The sequence below is a fragment of the Somniosus microcephalus genome, unplaced genomic scaffold, assembly GCF_052327205.1.
Source record: "Somniosus microcephalus isolate GS21.2 unplaced genomic scaffold, FLI_Smic_1.0 scaffold237, whole genome shotgun sequence".
Classification (NCBI taxonomy): Eukaryota; Metazoa; Chordata; class Chondrichthyes; order Squaliformes; family Somniosidae; genus Somniosus; species Somniosus microcephalus.
The window spans coordinates 303,635-325,322 of NW_028225424.1; the positions used below are offsets into that span (position 1 = coordinate 303,635).

The following is a 21,688-nucleotide window of genomic DNA, read 5'->3' on the forward strand; positions in this document are numbered from 1 at the left end:
TGGGGCCGTAGTATTTATAAGTCTTGACAGGTCTTACTGTCAAGACTTATGAATAGGCTTTTTCCTCCTCCGATTGGCTGCCCATGGCCCACGTGATCCCAGGGGACGCATCGAACTAACTCTGCCCCTGGGATACGCAAGCACTGCGCGCCGGCAGCTGGGCTAGGCCCCAGATCGGAATTCCACGGGGCCCTACAGCTCAACTCCCGGCGCGCAAGGTAAGTGCAGGTCGGGGGCTTACACCCGCGGGAAGCCCTTGACCTGAATTTCTGGGCCAATTTTGCAGACAACACAAAGCTGGGTGGGCGTGTGTGCTATGAGGAGGACAGGTTGGGTGATTGGGCAGAAGCATGGCAGATGCAATATAACGTGGATAAATGCGAGGTTATCCACTTTGGTGTCAAAAACAGGAAGGCAGATTATTATCTAAATGGCAATAGATTGGGAGAAGGGGAAGTGCAACGAGACCTGGGCATCCTTGTGTACCAGTCGCTGAAAGTAAGCATGCAGCTGCAGCAGGCGGTTAAGAAGGCAAATGGTATGTTGGCCTTCGTAGCGAGAGGGTTTGAGTACAGGGACAAGGATGTCTTGCTGCAGTTGTACAGGGCCTTGGTGAGGCCACATCTTGAGTATTGTGTGCAGTTTTGGTCACCTTATCTGAGGAAGGATGTTCTTGCCATGGAAGGAGTGCAGCGAAGATTCACCAGGCTGATACCTGGGATGGCAGGAATGACGTATGAGGAGAGATTGGGTCGATTGGGCTTGTACTCGCTGGGGTTTAGAAGAATGAGAGGGGATCTCATCGAAACTTATAAAATTCTAACAGGACTAGACAGACTAGATGCTGGAAGGATGTTCCCGATGGTCGGGGAGTCCAGAACCAGGGGTCACAGTCTAAGGATAAGGGGTAAGCCATTTAGGACAGAGATGAGGAGGAATTTCTTCACCCAGAGAGTGGTGAACCTGTGGAATTCTCTGCCAAAGAAGGCAGTAGAGGCCAATTCATGAAATATATTCAAGAAGGAGTTGGATATATTTCTTAAGGCTAAAGGGATCAAGGGATATGGAGAGAAGGCAGGAACAGGGTACTGAATTTGGATGATCAGCCATGATCTCATTGAATGGCGGAGCAGGCTCGAGGGGCCGAATGGCCTACTCCTGCTGCTATCTTCTATGTTTCTATGTTTCTATACTCTGAAAGCACACTATAAGACATCTCTCTGTAAGTTAGGAATACAGGAAACTTTGTGATATCCGGCACCGACGGGACCGAGCTGTTGCCGTTAGATCAAAACTGCCGGACATGTTGAAACATACGGAGATTTTCAGCTCCGTGTGAATCAACAAACCCTGTTGCTTAGCAACAGCTTCAAAACAGTCGGCTGCAGCTTAAAAGCATCTCTAGCTGAAGCTGTTGCTTAGCTACAGACCTTGCAGAGCCTGACTGGGGGGAAAAAAGCAACGAGAAGTAAAAATACTTATAGGAAACGGCTCCTGAATTTTGCCGGTAGATAGAGCTTTCCGGACTTTTAACCTCCGGATAAACCAAAGTTTCCTGTACTATGGAAATGTAAGTTGTTGAATTTGCCACTCAGAAGTGATCCAGTTAACCTTACAAGTGGAAATATTTATCCTATTGCATCATTACCTTAATGTCCTAAGAAATCTCATTTGTTTTAGTTCAGTATTACTATCAATGTTCACATTCATCACAAGAAAAGTGTGATGAGTGTAAAATAGTACAGCAAATCAGTGAAGAAAAAAATAGATTAGTATTAATTCCATTTTAGTTTTGATCTGTACAATGGGGTTATTAATTTCATTGCTTTTTATGTTTAATCTTCACGCTATTCATGCAGATTACCAGTCAAAGCCGTATGTTCCTGAAGTACATCTTCTTGCCACATAGCTTCACTGGTGTCTGAGATTTTGTAACCAAGACTCCTGAAGACACGTTCACTTTCCTGCCATGTCTTTTGAAAATTCTTCAGCAATTCTTCTGGTGTGTTATCAGCTGATATATCTAATATCTGTCCTGAAATTACATCTTCATAGGTTGGTGGTGCATGCCTGGAATCAGTGCCTGAAAACATTTCAGAGTGCTGAATGCTAGTTCTTGAGCCAGTTGCTTCAGTTTCAAACTCATCCACACGTGCAAACTGCTTATTATTTGCTTCAGGATATAGCATGGATTGTGTTGACGTCTTAATTCCTTCCTTGACTTTATGAGAACGTTGAGATTTTTTCAGAGGTTTTCCATCTCCCTGGGGATTTTCAGGACTAGTAGCTTGTCCAGAACTTTCAAACGCAGGCTTGACAGATTTTATATCAAAAGTTGGGATTACGTCAAACACAGTTTTTTCCCCAAGAAGGTCATCTTCACTATCACTTCCTATTCTATCAGTGATTATGACTGGCTCCTTTTGAAAATAAATTGTTGTATCAGGTATTTCAAATTTATTAACAAGTTCTGAAAGATCTACTTTCGGCATCTGAACTTTCTGCTTGCTGACAGCAGATTCAGACTCTTCTGTGTCAGAGCCCAAACGTTCTGGAATGTCTATGGGATCCTTACGCATGTACACTTTGTTTTCTTCTGACCTTCTAGCCTCTTCAAACATTTCTGCTATATCCTTAACCGTAATAATCGTGACAGGCGATTCAGATTTAGGTAATGTATCTGTAACCGGCGTGTCAATCTTTAACTGACGTCGAAGAGTTGCTGGTGATGGAATAATTTCCGACCTCTTTTCTGCTATTGCAACATGTGTAGACTGTGTAGATTGTGAAATTCCCTGTGACAGTTTTGCTGTAGTATCTTTAAGTTTGGCAAGCTGATCATAACGTTTACCTCTTGGTGGAGAGGGTGATGTTGAAGATGTGCGAATTCTGGATGTTGGCATCTCTGAGCTGCGCATCGGTAGTGGAGGTGTCGGTGTAGTTTCCCGTTGGACTGGGGATGGTGTACTGTATGCTTTCTGAGAAAGTGGTGGAGAGGGAACAGTTCTAAGAGGTGATTCTGTGCGCCTTGCTGTAGACTCGATAGTGATGTAAGAAGGGGATGGTGACGGCATTCTTTTTGTTGGAGACTGGGCTCTCTGCTCTGCAAGTCTAATTTCACTTAACTGTTCCTTTTTACTTTCACATGCTTGCTCTTCAACATTGCTTTTTCCTTGTTTATCTAATTTGCAAGAACCAATGCTTATCTTAGATATCTTCTGCGAAGGTGTAGTGCAACCCAATGTTTCTTTTTCAGGTTTTAAACCAGCCATAGAAATCAATGCTTTTTGTATTGATTCATCAAAATATGCAAGCTTTAGTAATGCTTTTTGTTTAATCTGTGTTAGTTCTCGCCTCACCTTTTGCAAATCAGTCCTTTTGGTAACCTTCATTGGGAATCCATGGCCATCTGTAAGCCATTTAGGAACCTTTCCCAAAAAGGCTGTTATTGCATTTAAATCTATGTTGTCATTCTCTTTTTCAAACTGAATCAGTCTGATCAAAATGTTTTGCAGTTCTTCACGCTTTCGGTAACTATCACTAATTTCTACATAATGTCTTGCCACACTTTTATCAAATTCCTTTTCATGCACAGCAGTATTTCTACTTTCTTTGTTCTCCTGTTTTATATCCTCCACATGAGCAGGGACCAGCCCTTGCTTACTACCTGCATTTCTTACATAACAAACTTGTTCTTCCTTTGCCTGAAAGGAATCCTGTTCACTTTTATATTCAACCTGATTTTCTGAAGTTACAATTTCCTTCCAATCAAGGTGTTTTTGCACATGTGCCTGTTCACCCAAGGGCTTTTGATTAATTACTTGCATTGCTAAGTCACCTTTCTGCTGATCTTGTTCTCCTTGAATTTTTAGAAATGCTTCTTTCTGAACCTTAACATGATGCTTCTGCATTTTTTCACTCTTCACTTCTTTGTGTATGACCTCCTTTTCCTTCTTTTGTTGCACTTTCTGAGTTTCTTTGAAATGAGCTGTATGAGATTGTTGATTATGCTGTTGTACCTCTTTCTTATTTTTCACTTGATCTTCTGCCACATTTATTGCAAGTGTTTGTGAAACAGATGTCTTTTCATTGTTCGGATCTTTAACATCAGTTGCTGATTGGTAATATTCACCCAAATGATTATGTTGCTGAACAATAATGCTATGCTGCTCTTGTTTAGCCACATCCACATAGTCATTTGGTTTTAGTTGAAAATGTTTAATGGCAGTTTTCTCTTGATTTTTATTTTCTTCTGGCATTGAAATATGTTTTTGCTTCTTTTTGTATGACAGTTCACTTTCTTTCTTTTCTTGCATTATTTGATCCATTTTAGGTAGCTGAATAGTTTTAACCTTAAATTTTGGCAGAGAAATTGACTGAGGTTTTAGATGACTAGGTTGTTCTTGTGCCTCATTGTGTTGTTTAATAGTTTCCAAGCCAATATCTTTCACTGAATCTTTAAATGCATTAAATATCTCTTCCTTATTACTCATTACATCTGAAGAATATTTTAAGATATGGTGCAGTTGCTCTGAAGCAGATGCCACTGCTGACTGGGAGGAAGAAGCAGAAGACACTGTTTTTGTAGACATCTGATCTTCTGAAGCTGTGGGCACTGTTGGTTTTGGATAAACTTGATGTTCTGCGGCAGTGGGCACTGTTGGTTTTGGATAAACTTGATGTTTTGCGGCAGTGGGCACTGTTGATTTAGGATAATCCTGATGTTTTGCGGCAGTGGGCACTGCTGATTTAGGATAATCCTGATGTTTTGCGGCAGTGGGCACTGTTGGTTTTGGATAATCCTGATGCCCAATAGTGGGCACTCCTGGTTTTGGATAAACTGGACGTTCTTCAGTAGTGGACACTTTTGGTTTTGGATAATCCTGATGTTTTGTGGCACTGGACACTGCTGGTTTTGGATAATCCTGATGTTTTGCAGCACTGGATACTGCTGGTTTTGGATAATCCTGATGTTTTGCAGCACTGGATACTGCTGGTTTTGGATAATCCTGATGTTTTGCAGCACTGGACACTGCTGGTTTTGGATAATCCTGATGCTCCACAATATTGGACACTCCTGGTTTTGGATAAACTGGATGTTCTTCAGCAGTGGGCATTCTTGGTTTTGGATAAATTTGATGCTTTGCAATAGTATGCATGCTTTCTGTTTCCGTTACCTGACTAGCTGGAGAAGTCAGATAATCAGCAGCTGGTGTGACAGTCGGTAAAACTGAAGGCTTCACTGTGAAACTATTTTTGGATTCTCCTTTATCTGGACTTTTTGATTCTTCTGTCACTGGCTTCCCCATATTTACAGGCCAAGCAATTTTAGCTGCTTTATTTTTTTCCATTTCTTCTCTCTCTTTCCTATATTTTTCTTCAGCTATCATTAAAGGAGTTTTAAATTTCCTGGCATAAGGTTTAGGTTGTGGTTTTGCAGTTTCAGTTTTGGGTGAAGGATCTAGTGGCACAAAAATGTTGTTAACAGCAGAAGCAGCCTGTGCTTCCTTTTTCTGTGATAGCTTTTGAACAGGTTGAGGGGGTGGTGATTGTATAGCTTGTGGACATGTTGAATGTTGTTTCTCTTGTGTGGGTTCATGTTTCTGCTGTTGAATATCTAGCTTTGATGCTGTGGAATCCTCAGCTTTAATTACATTTGGTTTTGAAATGAGCGGTACTTTCTTCTTCGGTTGCTCTTTTGGTTTGATAGATTCAAGGTTTGGCATTTTCTGTAAAGACTGTAACTTTGATGCCTTATTAACGAGTTTCCTTTGTTGGGAAGGTGATTGAGGAAGGGATGGTGGTAATGGTAATAAATTTAACTCAGGCTGTAAAGGAGATGGAGGAAGATGTCCTGCTGTGAACCTGTCCTCGATAAGAGTTATAGTAGGAGTAATAGGGGGAGGGGGTGGAGGAGGAAGAGGAGAAGGAGGGAGTTCAGTTTCATACATCTCTGGTTTTATCTGGACTAATGGTGGTGGTGGGAGAGGAAACATTTGACCATCTTCTTCTATATGTGAAGGAGGAGGAGGAGGAAGCGAGAGTTCAGCATCAGAAGACAGCGGAGCTGGTGGAGGTGGAGGTGGAATTGAAAATTGAACCTCTGGCATACTCTTTTTGTCCATTTTTACATGGCTTAATTCTTTCTTTCTAGTATTGTGAGTTTTAATGTCCATCTTGTTTGTAGACATTCTTAATTTTTCTAACGAAGTAGTTCCAGATTTGATCTTAGGTGCAAGTCTTGTATTCATTATCTGGCTACGGTCGTCAACAGTTTTATGCAACTCTTTGTTACTTTTAATTTCCTGTTTGCTTTTTACATCATGTTCCATAATTGACTGAGATGCAAAAGTCTGAAGTGTTTGATTGGATACCTGTGCAATTTCCTGAAGAATACTGGTGCCCTGAATGGTTTGAGAGTTGATGACTTGTGCAACTGCTGTATCGGCTCCTGTACAAATCTCAATATTTGGTATTTCAATAACCTCAGAAGTGCTTGGTGACTGGAAGGAACTCTGGCCATCTGTTGAGACTGAAACCATCTGTTTAGCTGTTTGTCTGTCAACTGAACCAAAGTTTTCTTTTACTTTACGTGCATTGTATTTATCATCTGTAGACTTGATTCTGGTTGCTTGTACACTTTGAGCACCAATATGTTTAGATGTGATCCTGGTAGTGTGCACATCTGAGATTTTCTTTACATCTTCCTTAACAACTTCATATGCATTATATTGATGTTGCTGATCAGGTGGCAAGAGAGATTGAACTTTCTCTTGTATATCACTTTTCACTGAATCATCTGCTTTAATGTTAACCTTTTTAGTACCCTCATGTTGTTCGACATTCAGTTTTGTCCGTATTATTGTGTTAACATTTTTTGTAATATCCATCTTACTTTGTTCTTGAGCTGCTAAGAGAGATTTTACGGAGCTATGTGCACCTTCTTTATAGCCAATACCCTTTGCAGTAGATATCTGTTTCTGGCCTTCCTGATGGATTTTAATAGTATTTTGAACAACTCCTGCTCCACTGGCCTGGGGTTGAACCTGGTGTTGTGTTGGCTCCAATAGATTTTGGATAGTAGCTTTTACATCCTCTTTATTGCTCATCTGATACGGCACCGCTATTTTTTCAGAAGCTGCTTCCAATAAATTGCTCATTGAGGCTTGAAAGTCAGCTCTCATTATGACTTCCTTTTCAAACTGCTTCAATTTGCTTTGTGCTTCCTCCAAACATTTTGAAGTACACTGGAGATCACCAGGCACCACATCTTCCTCAACTACTTCATTTCTGGTATTTACTGACTTTTCTAGGGAATCTAGAGTGCCTTTAATGTCTCCTGGAATAACTTCAAGCTTTTCAATATATTTTTTCTGAGATTTTGCTTCTTCAAGAAATTTTAGAGTTGCAGATAAATTACCTCGTACAATCTGTTCCTTTTCTACTAGTGTGGGCTGATTTATGGCCTGATTGAGTGAATCCAAAGCTGCTCTTAAATCGCCTCGCATGATTTCTTCTTTTTCTACATTGGCAGATACGTTTTGCCTTTCTGCCATAAAAGCCAGCACTGCATTTTGGACATCACCAGATAAAATTTCAGACTCTGCAACTGTACGTTCAATTTGCATTTGCTGCTGCTTAAGCATTTTTTTGGCACCCTCAACATCTCCATGTATTATTTCCTCAGACTCCGGTTGAACCACAGCGGTTTCCCCAGTCTCCTGCTGGAGTAGTTTAAGATAGTCGAGTGCTCCAGACTCAATACAAGTTGTGTAAAATTGAACATTTCCTTTTTCAGTGTCATTTACTTTAACTTTCTGTAAAAGTTCACTGCTCTGAGAAGTAGCTATAAGCTTATCAATTGCAGCTTGTATATCACCTTTTATGACTTCACCCTGTTTAACTTCAGTATCATCTGTTCTGTTGAGAAGAGAATAAACTGTCATCCTAACATCCCCTTTCTCACTCTCCTGAATCAGAATCCCCTTTTTTGCAGAGTTGTCATGACTTAAAAGATTGTTGATAACTTGCTGAATATCACAACCAATTATTTCTTCTTTTTCGACATCGATATCTGTTGTCCTCTTCAAAAGCTGTGCTGTTGTCAAATGGACATTGCCTTTTTCATTATGGTCTACAGTGATTCCCTTTTCTGTAGACTCTTTTTTGGATAGTAATTCCATCATGATGTTTTGGAGATCTCCTCTGACAATCTGTTCTTTTTGTATCTCTGGGGATGTTTGGTTCAATAGTTGATATTTTGCCATTCTGACATCTCCAACCTCATTTGCTTCAATGAGGATTCCTTGGGATTGGAGAATTTTGCAGTCATAAAGCGACTTAAGGGTTTCTTCAATATTTTTTCCTATTATTTCTGGCCTTTCTGCTGCACTTTCATTGAATTGGTGCAAAGGTGTAGTTTCAAAAAGCCAGGTCGTCGTTTTGACATCCACTTGTGGAATATCTTCTTGAACTATTTTTATATTTGTATTATTAATTTCCTGTATGCTGTCCAATGGTTGCTTTTCAAAAAGCCAAATGGCCTGTTTTACATCTCCTTTTTGTACATCTTCTCGTCCAACTGTCTCAATCTTTTTATATTCTGAATCTTCCCCTTTTATCTCATCAATGGTATGCGATTCAAAAAGCCAAGTGACAGTCCTTACATTACCGTGCTGAATTTCACTGACACTTACTGTTCGAATGTATTTCTGATCAAGATCTGATTCAAATAGTTGAGTACTTGATCTCACATCACCACCTTGTACATCACAAACTGTCTTGAGGATTACTTTCTCGTGATCTGCTATTTTGTCCAGTGGCTGTGTTTCAAATCTCCAACGTGCAGAAGTAACATCTCCTTTTTGAATATCCTCTTGAGTCACAGCTTTGATGACATATACTTCATCAGTTTCTTTAATTAAATCTAGTGGCTTCGTTTCAAATAGCCACCTGGTGCCCCGCACATCTCCACTAATCACTTCCTCCTTCCGAACAGTCATTACTTCATGGTAATATCCTTCCTTATCTTTGATGGCATATAGTGGCTGAGTTTCAAACAGCATAGTGTAGTTTTTAACATCTCCTTTTTCTATTTGTTCCATACTAAATTTTTTGAGGTCTGTAGTTTCTGAAGATTCTTCCTTAATCTGATCCAGTGAATAGGTCTCAAAAATGAAACGTCCTTTACCAACATCCCCACCCTGAACATCTGTGATTGTGTGGAGAATCTCTCGTTCTTCAGAGTTTTCTTTTATAGCATCTATTGGATGGTTTTCAAAAAGCCAAGTGCAATTAATAACATTACCTTTCTGAATATCTTCTGCTGTCATAGATCTAATTTTTTTTAACACCTCTTCTGAACTGGAGTTTATCAAATCAAGAGACTTATTTTCAAAGATCCACTTCTTACGAGATACATCCCCTGATTGAATATCTATTTTAGTTAGCCGCCTAAATTCTTCCTCCTTATCCCCTTGTATATTTTCCAGAGGTTCAGTCTCAAACAGAAAGCGGGCCATTCGTACATCACTACCCTGGATGTCTTCCCGCTGTACTGTACGCATTGTTATAATGGTTTCTGAATGATCTTTTATTGCATCTAAAGGCTGAGTTTCAAATAACCAAGTACAAGTTTTTACATCCCCTTTCTGGATCTCATCTACTTCATTTTTAATATCTACTTTTTCATAGAGAGCATCCATTGGCTGTGTCTCAAACAACCACCTGCAGGTTTGTACATCTCCTTTAACATCATCACGCAGCTTTGATACAATTTCTTCATCTTCTACATTGCTAAAATATTTGATGGCATCAAGTGGTTGTGTTTCAAACAGCCACTTAGCTGTTTTCACATCACCAGATTGTATTTCTTCTTTTGATATCCCTTTGATGATTTGAAACTTTTGAATACTTTCATCAAACTGATCAATAGGAGTTGTCTCAAACATCCATCTGCATGTTCGTACATCACCCCTCACAATTTCTTCTCTCCTCACAGTTTTAATCTCATGATAGTGTCCAGCACTATCTTGAACAGCATATAGAGGAGTTGTTTCAAATAAAGTTCTATTTGACATTACAGCACCACTAGTCACACCATCCACTTGAATCTTTTTAGATTCATCAATGTGACTTAAATTCATAGTTTCAAACACCTGTTTGTAATTGCTTACATCACCTTTTTTGATTTCTTCTAGCTGAATTGTTTTTGTATATTTTTCTTTCTCCTCCCCAATCATCTCAAGTGGTTGGGTCTCAAAAATCCATGTTTGGTGTCTCACGTCCCCTTTTTCCTCTTCAGAGGCGATCATATATTTCAGCTTTCCTACATCTGGGCTGTCCTTTAAAGCATCAATGGGAACAGTCTCAAACAAGTGTTTTGTTGAACGCACATCACCTCCTATTATTACTTCAGTTTCTATAGGTCTTGCATTATCATTGTCTTTTAGCAAGTCAAATGGTTGGGTTTCAAACATCCAGCATTGTCTGCTAACATCAGCACCTTGTATTTCTTCTTTATAGTTGACAGAAGTGTCTGTTTCTAACTGTTCTTTGATGCTGTCCAGGGGATGTGTTTCAAATAACCATTTAGCTCTGTTCACACCACCTTGATTAACTTCCTCCCTAGAGATACCACATACAACCTTTATACTTGAAACATCCTCATTAATCATGTCTAAAGGTTTTGTCTCAAACAGCCAGCGTGCAGTTCTTACATCTCCTCTTTCAATCTCCTCTCTTTTGACAGTTTTGATTTCTAGCACTTGACCAGACTGGTCCCTAATAACATAGAGGGGTTGAGTTTCAAACAACTTTGTTGTTTTCTTCACATTTCCTTTAATTTCTTCAAATTCAGTTTTCAGATGCATGAAGTTCAGTTCATCCACTGAATCCAAGTGCCCAAGTGTATCAAGGGACTGAGTTTCAAATAAATATCTTGCAGTTTTGACATCACCAGCAGTAATGTCTTTTGTGGCAGAAGTCTCTATGGCCTGGTCACATTCTTGGTAAATCTTATTCATTGAATCAAGTGGCTGTGTTTCAAACAACCAAGTGGCAGTGCGGACATCTCCTCTTGCTAATTCAGGAATCTTCCCAGTGGCTTCTATAGATTCAGGAGAACTTACACCAAGCGTATCAATGGCTTGTGTCTCAAACATCCATGCTGTGTACTTCACATCACCTCCTGCTATCATTTCTTGTTGTGAAATGCATTTCGCATTGCTTTGGTCAGGGGATTCATCCTTGATAGAATCTAATGGTTGAGTCTCAAACATCCAGCGCATGGACTGTACCTCTCCTTTAAGGATCTCATCCCATTCTAAATACTCTCTTTCTGGGCTCAGACATTTCTGGGGGCTATGACCAGTGTGTTCAAAAACATACTTGGCCTGCTGCACATCTCCCATTACATCATTATCTTTTGTTTCATTTGTCACAATCTCACTGATCTCTTGTATAAATTCCTTTTCCAGGTTCTTTCTCACCTCTGGATTGATATGTTTATACAAACGTTTTAGCTCGTAAAGATTTCTTTGCTTTGAATATAGTTCCTTAGGAATGACTTGTTTTGTTGAAGAAAGAGAGGGTTCGGGAGATTGTGAAAAATATGTTATTTCTGATGGTGTATTTAGTAAATCTGGTGGGGGAGGAGGGAATTCTTCCATGCTTCCACGGTTACTGGAGCTGAGAGAAACTGAAGCAGCTGTACTGTCTATTTTTCTTAATGATGTAGCTTCAGAAATCTTGCCTGCTGTTGTGGAAATGTTGGAAGTAGAAACAACAGGAGGCCACTGCATCTCTTGGAAGTTATGTTCTGTCTTAATGGAAAAGTCAATAATCATGTTGAACCACGCATAGTTTTTGTTGCTGTTTCTCAACATGCAGTTTAGAATTCTGCTTCAAATCAGCCTCCATGCAATGCAATGTCAACACACCATCTTCAAAAAATTCCACCAAACATTCTATTTTAGTGTCACAGTGCAATTTTGAAAAAAAGAAAACTTTTGTAATATTATTTTGATTCTTCAAGTTGCTTCCCTGCTGCAGATTTTAAAGATTGATCCCATTATTTGATGGCCGTCATAATTAAGGAAGCTGCCTGGTGTGGAAGTGATTTCTTACCTTTCTGTTTTCTTCTAAATATCCTTAATTTCTCCACAATGGTTCCTTTTCATACCTAACTGTATGACTTAGTGAAACAAAAAATACTTTACATAGGGGAAAATGATGAAAGGGGATACAATATTTACAAGATGATAGGAAGTTGAAAAGATAAATGATGTGCAGCAGAGAAAAGAAATGTTAAAGAATTAGAAAAAAGCAAGGCATAAAGTTAGAAAAGTACACTTTCCAAATGAAGCCACTGCATTTCAAATGTGCATTTCTTGCATTTATAAGTTTTACCAGTAGTCAAACAATGTTAATGGTCATTGTTGTCAACATGCACACATTCAAGAACACACTAATATATACCTTAATCTGTTTGCTGGTGTTAGTCGCCATTTGGGTGGGCTGGGCTGATTTTTCGAACTGCTGTTTTAACATCTGAGTGGAGATTTTAGGCTTCTCATCTTCAGTCACTACATCCACTATTCAAATATAAAACAAATATATGAAAAACATTCTTGGAATAGAAGGAGAAAGCAAAATACAATCTCCCCCAAACTCCCAATTGACACACCAGATTTATTCTATCCTTTATAACAAAATTCCTTCACAGGTACTATCCATGTCCCTTCCAGACTAACCTGCCAGAAGTCAAGTTTGAATGGAAGAAAATGTTTTCTTTTTAAAAAGTTTTATCCAACAACCAATACTACACTCCCAGTTGCATGATGCTGTATATCTTTAAGTCAAACATCAGAAGTCAAACTTGTAATCCTTTCACTTAATTAACATGGCCTCTGAACACACGCCTGTATACATAGCATCAATATTAACTCAAGAGTGAACTTTCCTTTAACAATATAGAAGCTGCTCCCAAGTAAATAAAGATACTGACTGGTGTGGCATAAGAATATGCTCCGTGAATTTCCTCAAAGCTTCTCCTATTCCTTGCTGTAACTTTGGACAAAACCCCATTTGCACACGTAAATGAGTTTCTGCCAAGATTATGGCGGTGGAGCAGGAGAGTCCCCAAGGAAATTCTCAGTGATACAGATTAAATGTACATGTTCAACTTCTAGGGTGTGCCATGATATCTGACCCCAATTGAGAAGACAGTTGAACGATAAAATTAGTCTCAGTACCCTGGATTAAATGGAGGAAAATCAGCCATGGTTCTTGTAGTGCATGTGCCTTTAAGTCAGAACTACTTTTTACAGCTCCTGTATACTGTAGTACCAGCAGTGACCACACCGGTATATAAGCTGTGCGCATGCCTCTGTACCCCAATCTAGAGTTTACCCTCCTCCAGTAAAGACTTGTTATTTGTTTATATACAGCATCCGTGTGATTATTTATCCACTGAACCACGGATCTAACAGTGGCGACGAGTGTCGATGTGAATCTACCTGCAACATAAAACAAAAAACAATAAAAAATAGTCGAGTCCAGGAACACGGGCATCGACCGCGAGCAACCGCCCAGCAGTCAGGCAGAGACCCAACTTCGCTGGGGAGGCTGTGGAGAGCCGGGCTTGGTTCCTCAGCCACAACGAGCAGTAAGAGACCGACGACAGGTCTAGAGCAGACTCTTCCCGAGCAGCGGCGGCTGGAGCCGACCGACGGCAGAGAGAGCCGAGCAGCGTCGACGGGGTAAGAAAGAGGGTGAAGAGAGCAGGGCGCAGCCGGGGGTTGATCACCGAGCGGCGTCGAGGAAAAATACTGCAAACCGGAGAGAGAGAGGGTAAGAAACAGCCGGGTATAGACTGGGCGGCGTCGACAAATATCAAGAGAAGAACGCGCAGAGCACAGCCAGGGATCACGGGCTGATCAGGGTCCGCAGGGCGAAGCAAGGGGAGATGCCATTGAGCCGCGGAGAAGCAGGGAGAGCGCGGGAGACGCCATTGAGCCGCGGAGAAGCAGGGAGAGCGCGGGAGGCGTCATTGAGCCGCGGAGAAGAAGGAAGAGCGCGGGAGACGCCATTTTGCGAAGCTGCAGCGGAGAAGACGGGCGAGCGTGGGAAGGAAGGGAAGCGCGGGAGGCGCCATTGGTGATAGTTAACGCACAACCAAGGATGCCGAAGAGTGGCAGTATCTCTACGTTCGACAATGAAGTCGAAGATTGGGCGACATATGTGGATCATATTGAGGTGTACTGCAGGGCGAATGAAGTGCCAGATGCTAATAAAGCACTGGTTCTGTTAAATTCCGTGGGTGCAAAAACTTATGGGTTACTGCAAAATCTAATAACCCCAGAGAAGCCGGTAAACAAGAATTTTGAAAGCATAGTAGAAATCCGACAGGACCACTTAAACCCCACACCGCTGCTGATAGCAGAACGATTTAAGTTCCATAAAAGGAACCAACACAAAGACAAAAGCAATGCTGAGTACCTAACGGAACTGCGCAAGCTATCGAAATACTGCCAGTTTGGAGCGGGACTAGCAGACACGTTAAGGGACAAGTTTGTGTGTGGGCTACAAAGTGAAGGAACCCAGAAATGGCTTCTATCAGAAAAGGACCTTACGCTGGACAAAGCTTTCAGTATGGCAGTATCACATGAAGCAGCCGCAAGGGGCGCTGCAGAGATACAACGGAGACCGCAAGAATATGGCACCAACGAAATGAGCTATGGAACAGGGAAGTGCTATCGCTGCGGCAGAACAACACATGACCAGAAAGATTGTTGGTTCAAGTACCAAGTGTGCAGACAGTGTGGGAAAGCAGGACACATAGCAAGAGTCTGCAGGTCTGGGAAGAAAACCAACAGTAAGAAATCTCCACAGGAGAAGTACAAATAGGTACACCAGGTGATGGACAGTGGTTCAGACGAACAGAAAAGTGACACAGACTCCGGAAGCAAGGAGCTGGGTTGTCTGAAACTACATAATGTAACCAAAATGGAGGATCACCAGACTATCTGGGTTACACTCAAGATAGACGGAGTCCAAGTGGAAATGGAATTGGACACAGGGTCAGCTCTAACAGTCATAAATCAAAGAGACTACAAGCGGCTATTTTCACACATACCCTTGAAAGCTACAGAGATGTCTTGAAGACGTATACGGGGCAAAAAGTCTACCCCAAAGGAAAAATAAGGGTGAAAGTGACATATAAAGGTCAGGAAATACCTAAAATGGATATATATGTATTGCCAAATGGAGGACCACCACTGCTAGGACGTGAATGGATCTGGAAGATACATTTAGATTGGCATTCCATACAGGCACTGAAGGTGGAGGCCAAAAAGGATGACGACGTCACACCTGGACGACTGTCAAAAATGCTAACTGACGCAAAAGAAGTGTTCCAGGAGGGACCAGGAACACTAAAAGGAATAACAGCAACAATTAAAATAGAGGATAATGCAAGCCCAAAGTTTCTGAAGGCCAGACCAGTGCCTTATGCGATCAGACCAGCAGTTGAAGCAGAGCTGGAAGGGTTGGAACGTTCAGGAGTACTGTCCAAAGTGGACTGGAGCGAGTGGGCTACACCCATCATTCCTGTAATGAAGAGGTCATTGAGTAATACGCCTGGGGAACCAAAGAAGGTCCGCATCTGTGGGGATTTTAAGGTGACAGTGAACCCAGTCCTTCACACGGTGCAACATCCGATTCCACGAATTGAGGATATTTTCACCTCGCTATCTGGTGGTAAACGCTTCCCCAAAATTGATCCAGCCCAGGCATACTTGCAAATGGAGGTAGAAGAACCTTCGAAACATTACCTTCCGATCAACACCCATAAAGGTCTCTATCAATACAACCGGCTGGTTTTTGGAGTAGCCTCAGCTCCGGCTATCTGGCAAAGGGCGATGGATCAGGTCCTGCAAGGGATTCCAGGGACCCAGTGTTATTTGGACGGCATCTTGGTCACGGGCGAAAATGACGGTGATCACCTCGCTAACTTGGAGACGGTGCTCGCCAGATTAAAGGAATATGGGCTACGAGCTAATCGCCACAAGTGCGAGTTTTTCCAGAAACAGATCTCGTATTGCGGCCACGTCATCGATGAAAAGGGGTTACATAAGTCCCCTGACAAGATTGAGGCAGTAGTCAAGGCTCCAGCACCGGAAAATGTGTCACAACTGAGGTCGTTCCTTGGGCTGGTAAACTATTACCACAAGTTCTTACCAAATTTGTCGACAGTATTACACCCGCTGAACACCCTACTGCAAACAGGGGTACCATGGAAGTGGGATGACGAACGTAGACGAGCTTTCCAGAAGTGTAAAGAATTGATCACATCAAAAGAGGTGTTGGCCCATTTCAACCCAGCACTATCAATTCATTTGGCATGTGATGCATCACCCTACGGCATTGGAGCGGTGCTGTCGCACAAATTCCCAGACGGGTTGGAGAGGCCAGTAGCCTTTGCGTCTCGGTCACTAACCTCAGCCGAGCGCAACTACGCCCAGATTGACAGGGAGGCCCTCAGCCTAGTATGGGGAGTAAAAAAATTCAACCACTATCTGCATGGACAGAAGTTCACCTTGCTGACTGACCACCAACCACTTGTCTCCATCTTTAATCCTAAGAAGGGCGTGCCAGTAATGACTGCACAGCGGTTACAAAGATGGTCCCTGTTTCTAGGGGCGAATCAATATGAAATAGAATATAAAGGCACGAGACAGCATGGGAACGCTGATGGGCTATCGCGCCTGCCACTGCCTACTGTGGAGGAAGCACCAGCAGTGGACCCTATCGAGATATTTTATTCGTCGATAATTGAACGATTGCCAGTAACAAACGCGAATATAGAGAAGGAGACCCGCAATGATCCGACGCTGTCACGGGTATATGAATTGACGGTGAGGGGATGGCCAACACATGGCGACTCACTGTTGCCAGCATTCTCATCCAGAAGAGGACAGCTGTCAGTATGCCAGGGGACAGTGATGTGTGGATCCAGAGTGGTGATTCCACCCAAGTTAAGGGAGAGAGTGCTAAATGAGCTACATGAAGGTCACCTGGGGGAGTGAAAATGAAAAGCCTAGCTAGGGCTTATCTGTGGAGGCCGGGAGTCGATCAACAAATTGAAGACCTACCTAAGAGCTGCTTAGGATGCCAGAAGGTCCAAAATGCACCACCACATGCCCCTCTACACCCATGGGAGTGGCCCTCCTCTCCATGGCAACGGGTGCACATTGATTTCGCTGGTCCATTCATGGACTCAATGTTCCTAATAGCAGTGGATGCTCATTCAAAGTGGCCTGAGGTGATTAAGATGTCTTCAACCACTACAGAGAAAACGATTGCAGTCCTACGGACCATATTTGCCAGAAACGGTTTGCCAGAGCAGATCTGCTCTGATAATGGACCACAGTTTGTGTCCGACGAGTTCCAAAAATTCATGAAAAGGAATGGGGTAAGGCATTACACATCCGCCCCGTATCATCCAGCCACCAATGGATTGGCTGAGAGATTCGTACAAACCTTTAAGAAGGCGATAAAGGCCATGTGCGACGAGGAAATTCCACTACAGCATAAGATGGACAATTTTTTATTAGCCTACCGAAACGCGACACATGCAGTTACCAACCAGACCCCGGCCATGATGTTCTTTAACCGAAGGTTGAGATCTCGTCTGGACTTGCTCAGGCCAAATGTGCGAAGAAATGTTGAGGACAAACAATTCCAGCACATCAACGAGAAGCCGACAAGAAGCTTCAATGTGGGGCAACCAGTCTTGGCCCGGGACTATCGAACAGAGAAGTGGCAACCCGGAACGATATGTACAAGGCAGGGGCCATTAATGTACACAGTGGATGTCGGGGAGAACATTGTGAGACGCCACGTCGATCAGATCTTAGCATCACAGGAATGCGTCAACCCCATGTCTCGAGTACCTGGGGATGAACCCGACATACCGGTAGCATCTACTTCAGACCCAGTAGCAGTGGAACCCGATGAACTACCCGACGAAAGGGGGTCAGAATCGCCTCTGCACCAAGAACAAGAACCTCCGGAAAGGCGCTATCCCGAAAGGGTCAGGAAGCCGCCCCAAAGACTGAATCTATAAATTGACTTTTGTTATTGAATGTACATGTAAAAATGTAATTGTTATTTGAATATTAAGGGGGTATTATTAATCTAAAAAGGGAGGAATTGTAGTGCATGTGCCTTTAAGTCAGAACTACTTTTTACAGCTCCTGTATACTGTAGTACCGGCAGTGACCACACCGGTATATAAGCTGTGCGCATGCCTCTGTACCCCAGTCTAGAGTTTACCCTCCTCTATTTGTTTATGTACAGCATCCGTGTGATTATTTATCCACTGAACCACGGATCTAACAGTTCTTGCCCCAGATTTCTGGCCAATACCCCTTATTTGAATGTGAACATTTATAGATATTGGGTGAGAACAAGATCAAGCTTGATTTTGATGGCCTCTACAGCCAAGTACCCTGTCCAGGTACAGGAGAGCTATGGAATCTTACCCAAGCAATAGTGCATTCAAGTGAGCATAGGAGAAAAGTGGAGAAATTAGAAGTAGTATTCAATATCTTTCATATACAATCAGAAATAATTGATAGCATTAGACATTGGCCTTTCACCTCTGGGGCCTATGTTCAAATCCATCTCAGACTAATGGGATGAAAGTCTGCTGGATCTAGGGCTCCTATGAGCTTAGGTAGTCTTAATCCAGTTCCTAGTGGTCACAGTTGCAAAGCACAAAACAGCAACTAATAGTCATTCCCATTCAGAAGAAAGCTAGTGCAGGAAATGGGAAAAGGTCACACAAGTGCAATAATGGAGGCTCATCTAAGGTTGGGGCTGAGGTACGTCATTAGGCAGAGTAGAGAAAGCTTTACCATGTTACACCGAATAATGTGCGTGCTTGATGATAGCACTGGGTGCTTGAAATGCTGAATGTTCAAATTCTCTAAGAGGGAGTGCCACAGGCCAGTCAGGCTGAAGAAATAAAGTTGTGTCAGACTCTTCAGAGAAGCTTCCACACTGCTAGGCTCCCAAATCAAAGAGTAATTGATCCCTCAGTTTCTTCCTGGTGGGGCATACTTGTAGCCCGGAATGGCATCAACACCACTTTTCTACAGGCATAAATATTTCTAGGCCTTATAGCAACACATCTGGCAGGAATCCTGGGAGCCTGGAAACGCCTACAGACATGCTCCCAAACTGAAGTTGGGATGTCGGGGTGGGGGCAGGCAGAAGATGTACCATCCCTTCATCAGAATTTTCCATTCCTGCTCTGAAGTACTAGAAACCCAGCAGAGTTGGGCTCAGCTCCAACATCCAGTCCCTCCGCCACTGCTACACCACACTTCCATTCCAAGAAAGGGCGGAAGTTCTAGGCTCAAGGAATTTTGTGTGTGCATACTGCCATTTTGAGAGGGAAGGGCTGTGCTAATTAGCACCAAGCTCTGGTTGTCAATTTCTATTGAATTAAGTATGAAGTTGAGTCATTAGTAGTTTATGACAGCTTGAAGCTCAAAGTAATTTAAGCTGAAGCATTTGGCATAAATAAGCTATTGCTGTGGTACTCACACGTATAATAGAATTATGTGCGCTTACCACTGAAATCATTGAAGTGATTTTCAAAGTTGCTCACCATACTTGACTGATGAGTATTCTGTTCAATAACAGAGACCTGCAGAAACATATCAAGTTTACTGGTACTGTATCTATTAAAATTTAGTAAAATACATAAAATATGTAACAATCATATAGTCGAGGTATCACAGGCACTAGCTAAAGACAATTCTCATTTTTAAAGCAGTATTGTATTTTGCAAAGTGAAATCACTGAATTTCTTGGGCTTTAGCTCTCAAACCCACACAAACTATTTGTGATATAGTTTTACTCAAATACAAAGGCAAACCATTGGAAAACAGCAAAACATTTTAGCTAATTCAAAACATTAATTTGGCCCAAAAATTCGGGTCTCCACGGGTGAGTACACACGGGGTACTCACCCATAAGCCCATTGGAAGTGCCGGTTTCCTGCATGCACTGCGCATGCGCGGGAAACCGGCACTTCCGTTCCCCTGAAAGAAGGGGTTCAGAGGTCGAACGCGTGCGCAGCGAACTTACGTTTATTTTGCAGGTTTTCCCGGGAGGGTAAGTCTCCAGAAGTTAGACATGTAAAAAGCAGTTGCAAGGCCTGCTTTTTACAAGGTAAGTGGTGAATTAATTAAAATTAAAACATTTTTCCCACAGGTTTATTATTTTTAAATGCTTTCAAGTAAAATAAGTTTATTTTTAGCCCCGTTAGAAAATAAAAAAAAATTTTCAAAAATTTAAATTATTGTTTAAAATAGTTATTTCATGTAATTTATAGTTTATTTTAAAAATGTGATTTTTTTTTAAAAATTTAGTTGAAGATTTAGTGATGTTTTGGGGCTTATAGTATTTATAAGTTTGACAGGTCTTCCTGTCAAACTTATGAATGAAGCATTCCCTGCTACCATTGGCTCTCCATGGCCCACGTGATCCCAGGGGACGCATCGAACTAACTGCGCCCCTGGGATACGCAAGCACTGCATGCTGACAGTTGGAGGAGGCCCAGGATTGCAATTCCACGGGGGCCCACAGCTCAACGGCCGGCGTGCAAGGTAAGTGCAGGTCGGGGGCTTACACCCGTGGGAAGCCCCCGACCCGAATTTCTGGGCCATTAAATTTTAAAGATAGAATCTTGTAGAATAGAAATTAAATTTAAATAAAACTTTATCCAAGTGTTGTATGGCACTTATTACCGTTTCCATTTGGTAGGCTAAAAGCTGTTCATTTGCTGGAAGTGGACCATTTCCCTGATCAGTTTTTCTGGCACTGCTGTTCACTTTAACCTCGCTGGCGCTCGTCACATCCTGAAATAAGTAGCGTAACATGCAACATAAAAATCCTTCACAGAGGTAAAGCTTGGCACCTAAAAAAGGTTTTTATTCATGACATCAGTCCAAAGGATTTGCTTAGCATTACAATCAGTGGCATTAACTATGGCTAAAATAACAGAAAGCTAAATAACTTATTTTATACGCAACTACAGGGCATATATGTATAAAATGTGCACACACGCACAAACAGCTTATTCAATATAAGTAAAGGGTTATTGTATTTCAATTACCTTTTATACAAGTAAACCTTTGCATTTATATGGCTGTAGAGATGACTGGGCTGATTCAGCAGTAGCTGGTGAATAACTGGCTCCGAGGGAATACTGAATTGAGAGCGAAGGCCTTGCACCAATTCTTTTTTTGGCCTGCAATTATGCAGTGTGCATTTTAGTGAGCTGAGCTGCTTGTGCCTATTTCCTGCACAAGGCCCCAGATTTAATGCAAACCTATTTAAATGCACACTTAGCACAGTACAATCTTCCCTGTGGGCCCATTTGGAATTGAAACAAGGAAATCTCAAGAGACACAGGGGCTCTTAAATTGTCTTTCATGATTTTTTGTAATGTTTACAGTACCTTTATAGTGGAGTGTTTGATTCCATATTGACATTTTGTATTTTTTTTTGAAAAATTGCAGTTTTTTTCCCAACTTCTTAACGTAAGTTTGCTTTTAAAATACCTCAAATACAGTACTTTTTGGTTGATATGGTACAAGAAAACATTTCATGG

General features: G+C 41.8%; 1 protein-coding gene across 3 annotated transcripts in view; it reads right to left on the bottom strand.

Annotated features, from left to right (window-relative positions):
* LOC147082005 (xin actin-binding repeat-containing protein 2-like) overlaps positions 1–20,969 on the bottom strand; it is a 69,610-nt gene extending 48,641 nt beyond the window's left edge. For 2 of the 3 annotated variants that reach the window (XM_085980535.1, XM_085980534.1), the window contains exons 1-4: positions 20,823–20,969; positions 19,642–19,717; positions 12,478–12,593; positions 1,865–11,822 (exon numbers count right to left, since the gene is read on the bottom strand). In XM_085980535.1, the coding sequence (XP_085836661.1) occupies positions 1,865–11,822; positions 12,478–12,593; positions 19,642–19,717; positions 20,823–20,954 (10,282 nt within the window). In that variant the 5' untranslated portion in view covers positions 20,955–20,969. The remainder of the gene's footprint in view (positions 1–1,864; positions 11,823–12,477; positions 12,594–19,641; positions 19,718–20,822) is intronic. The other variant, XM_085980536.1, reaches the window with a different exon arrangement.
* Between the last annotated feature and the right edge of the window lie 719 nt (positions 20,970–21,688).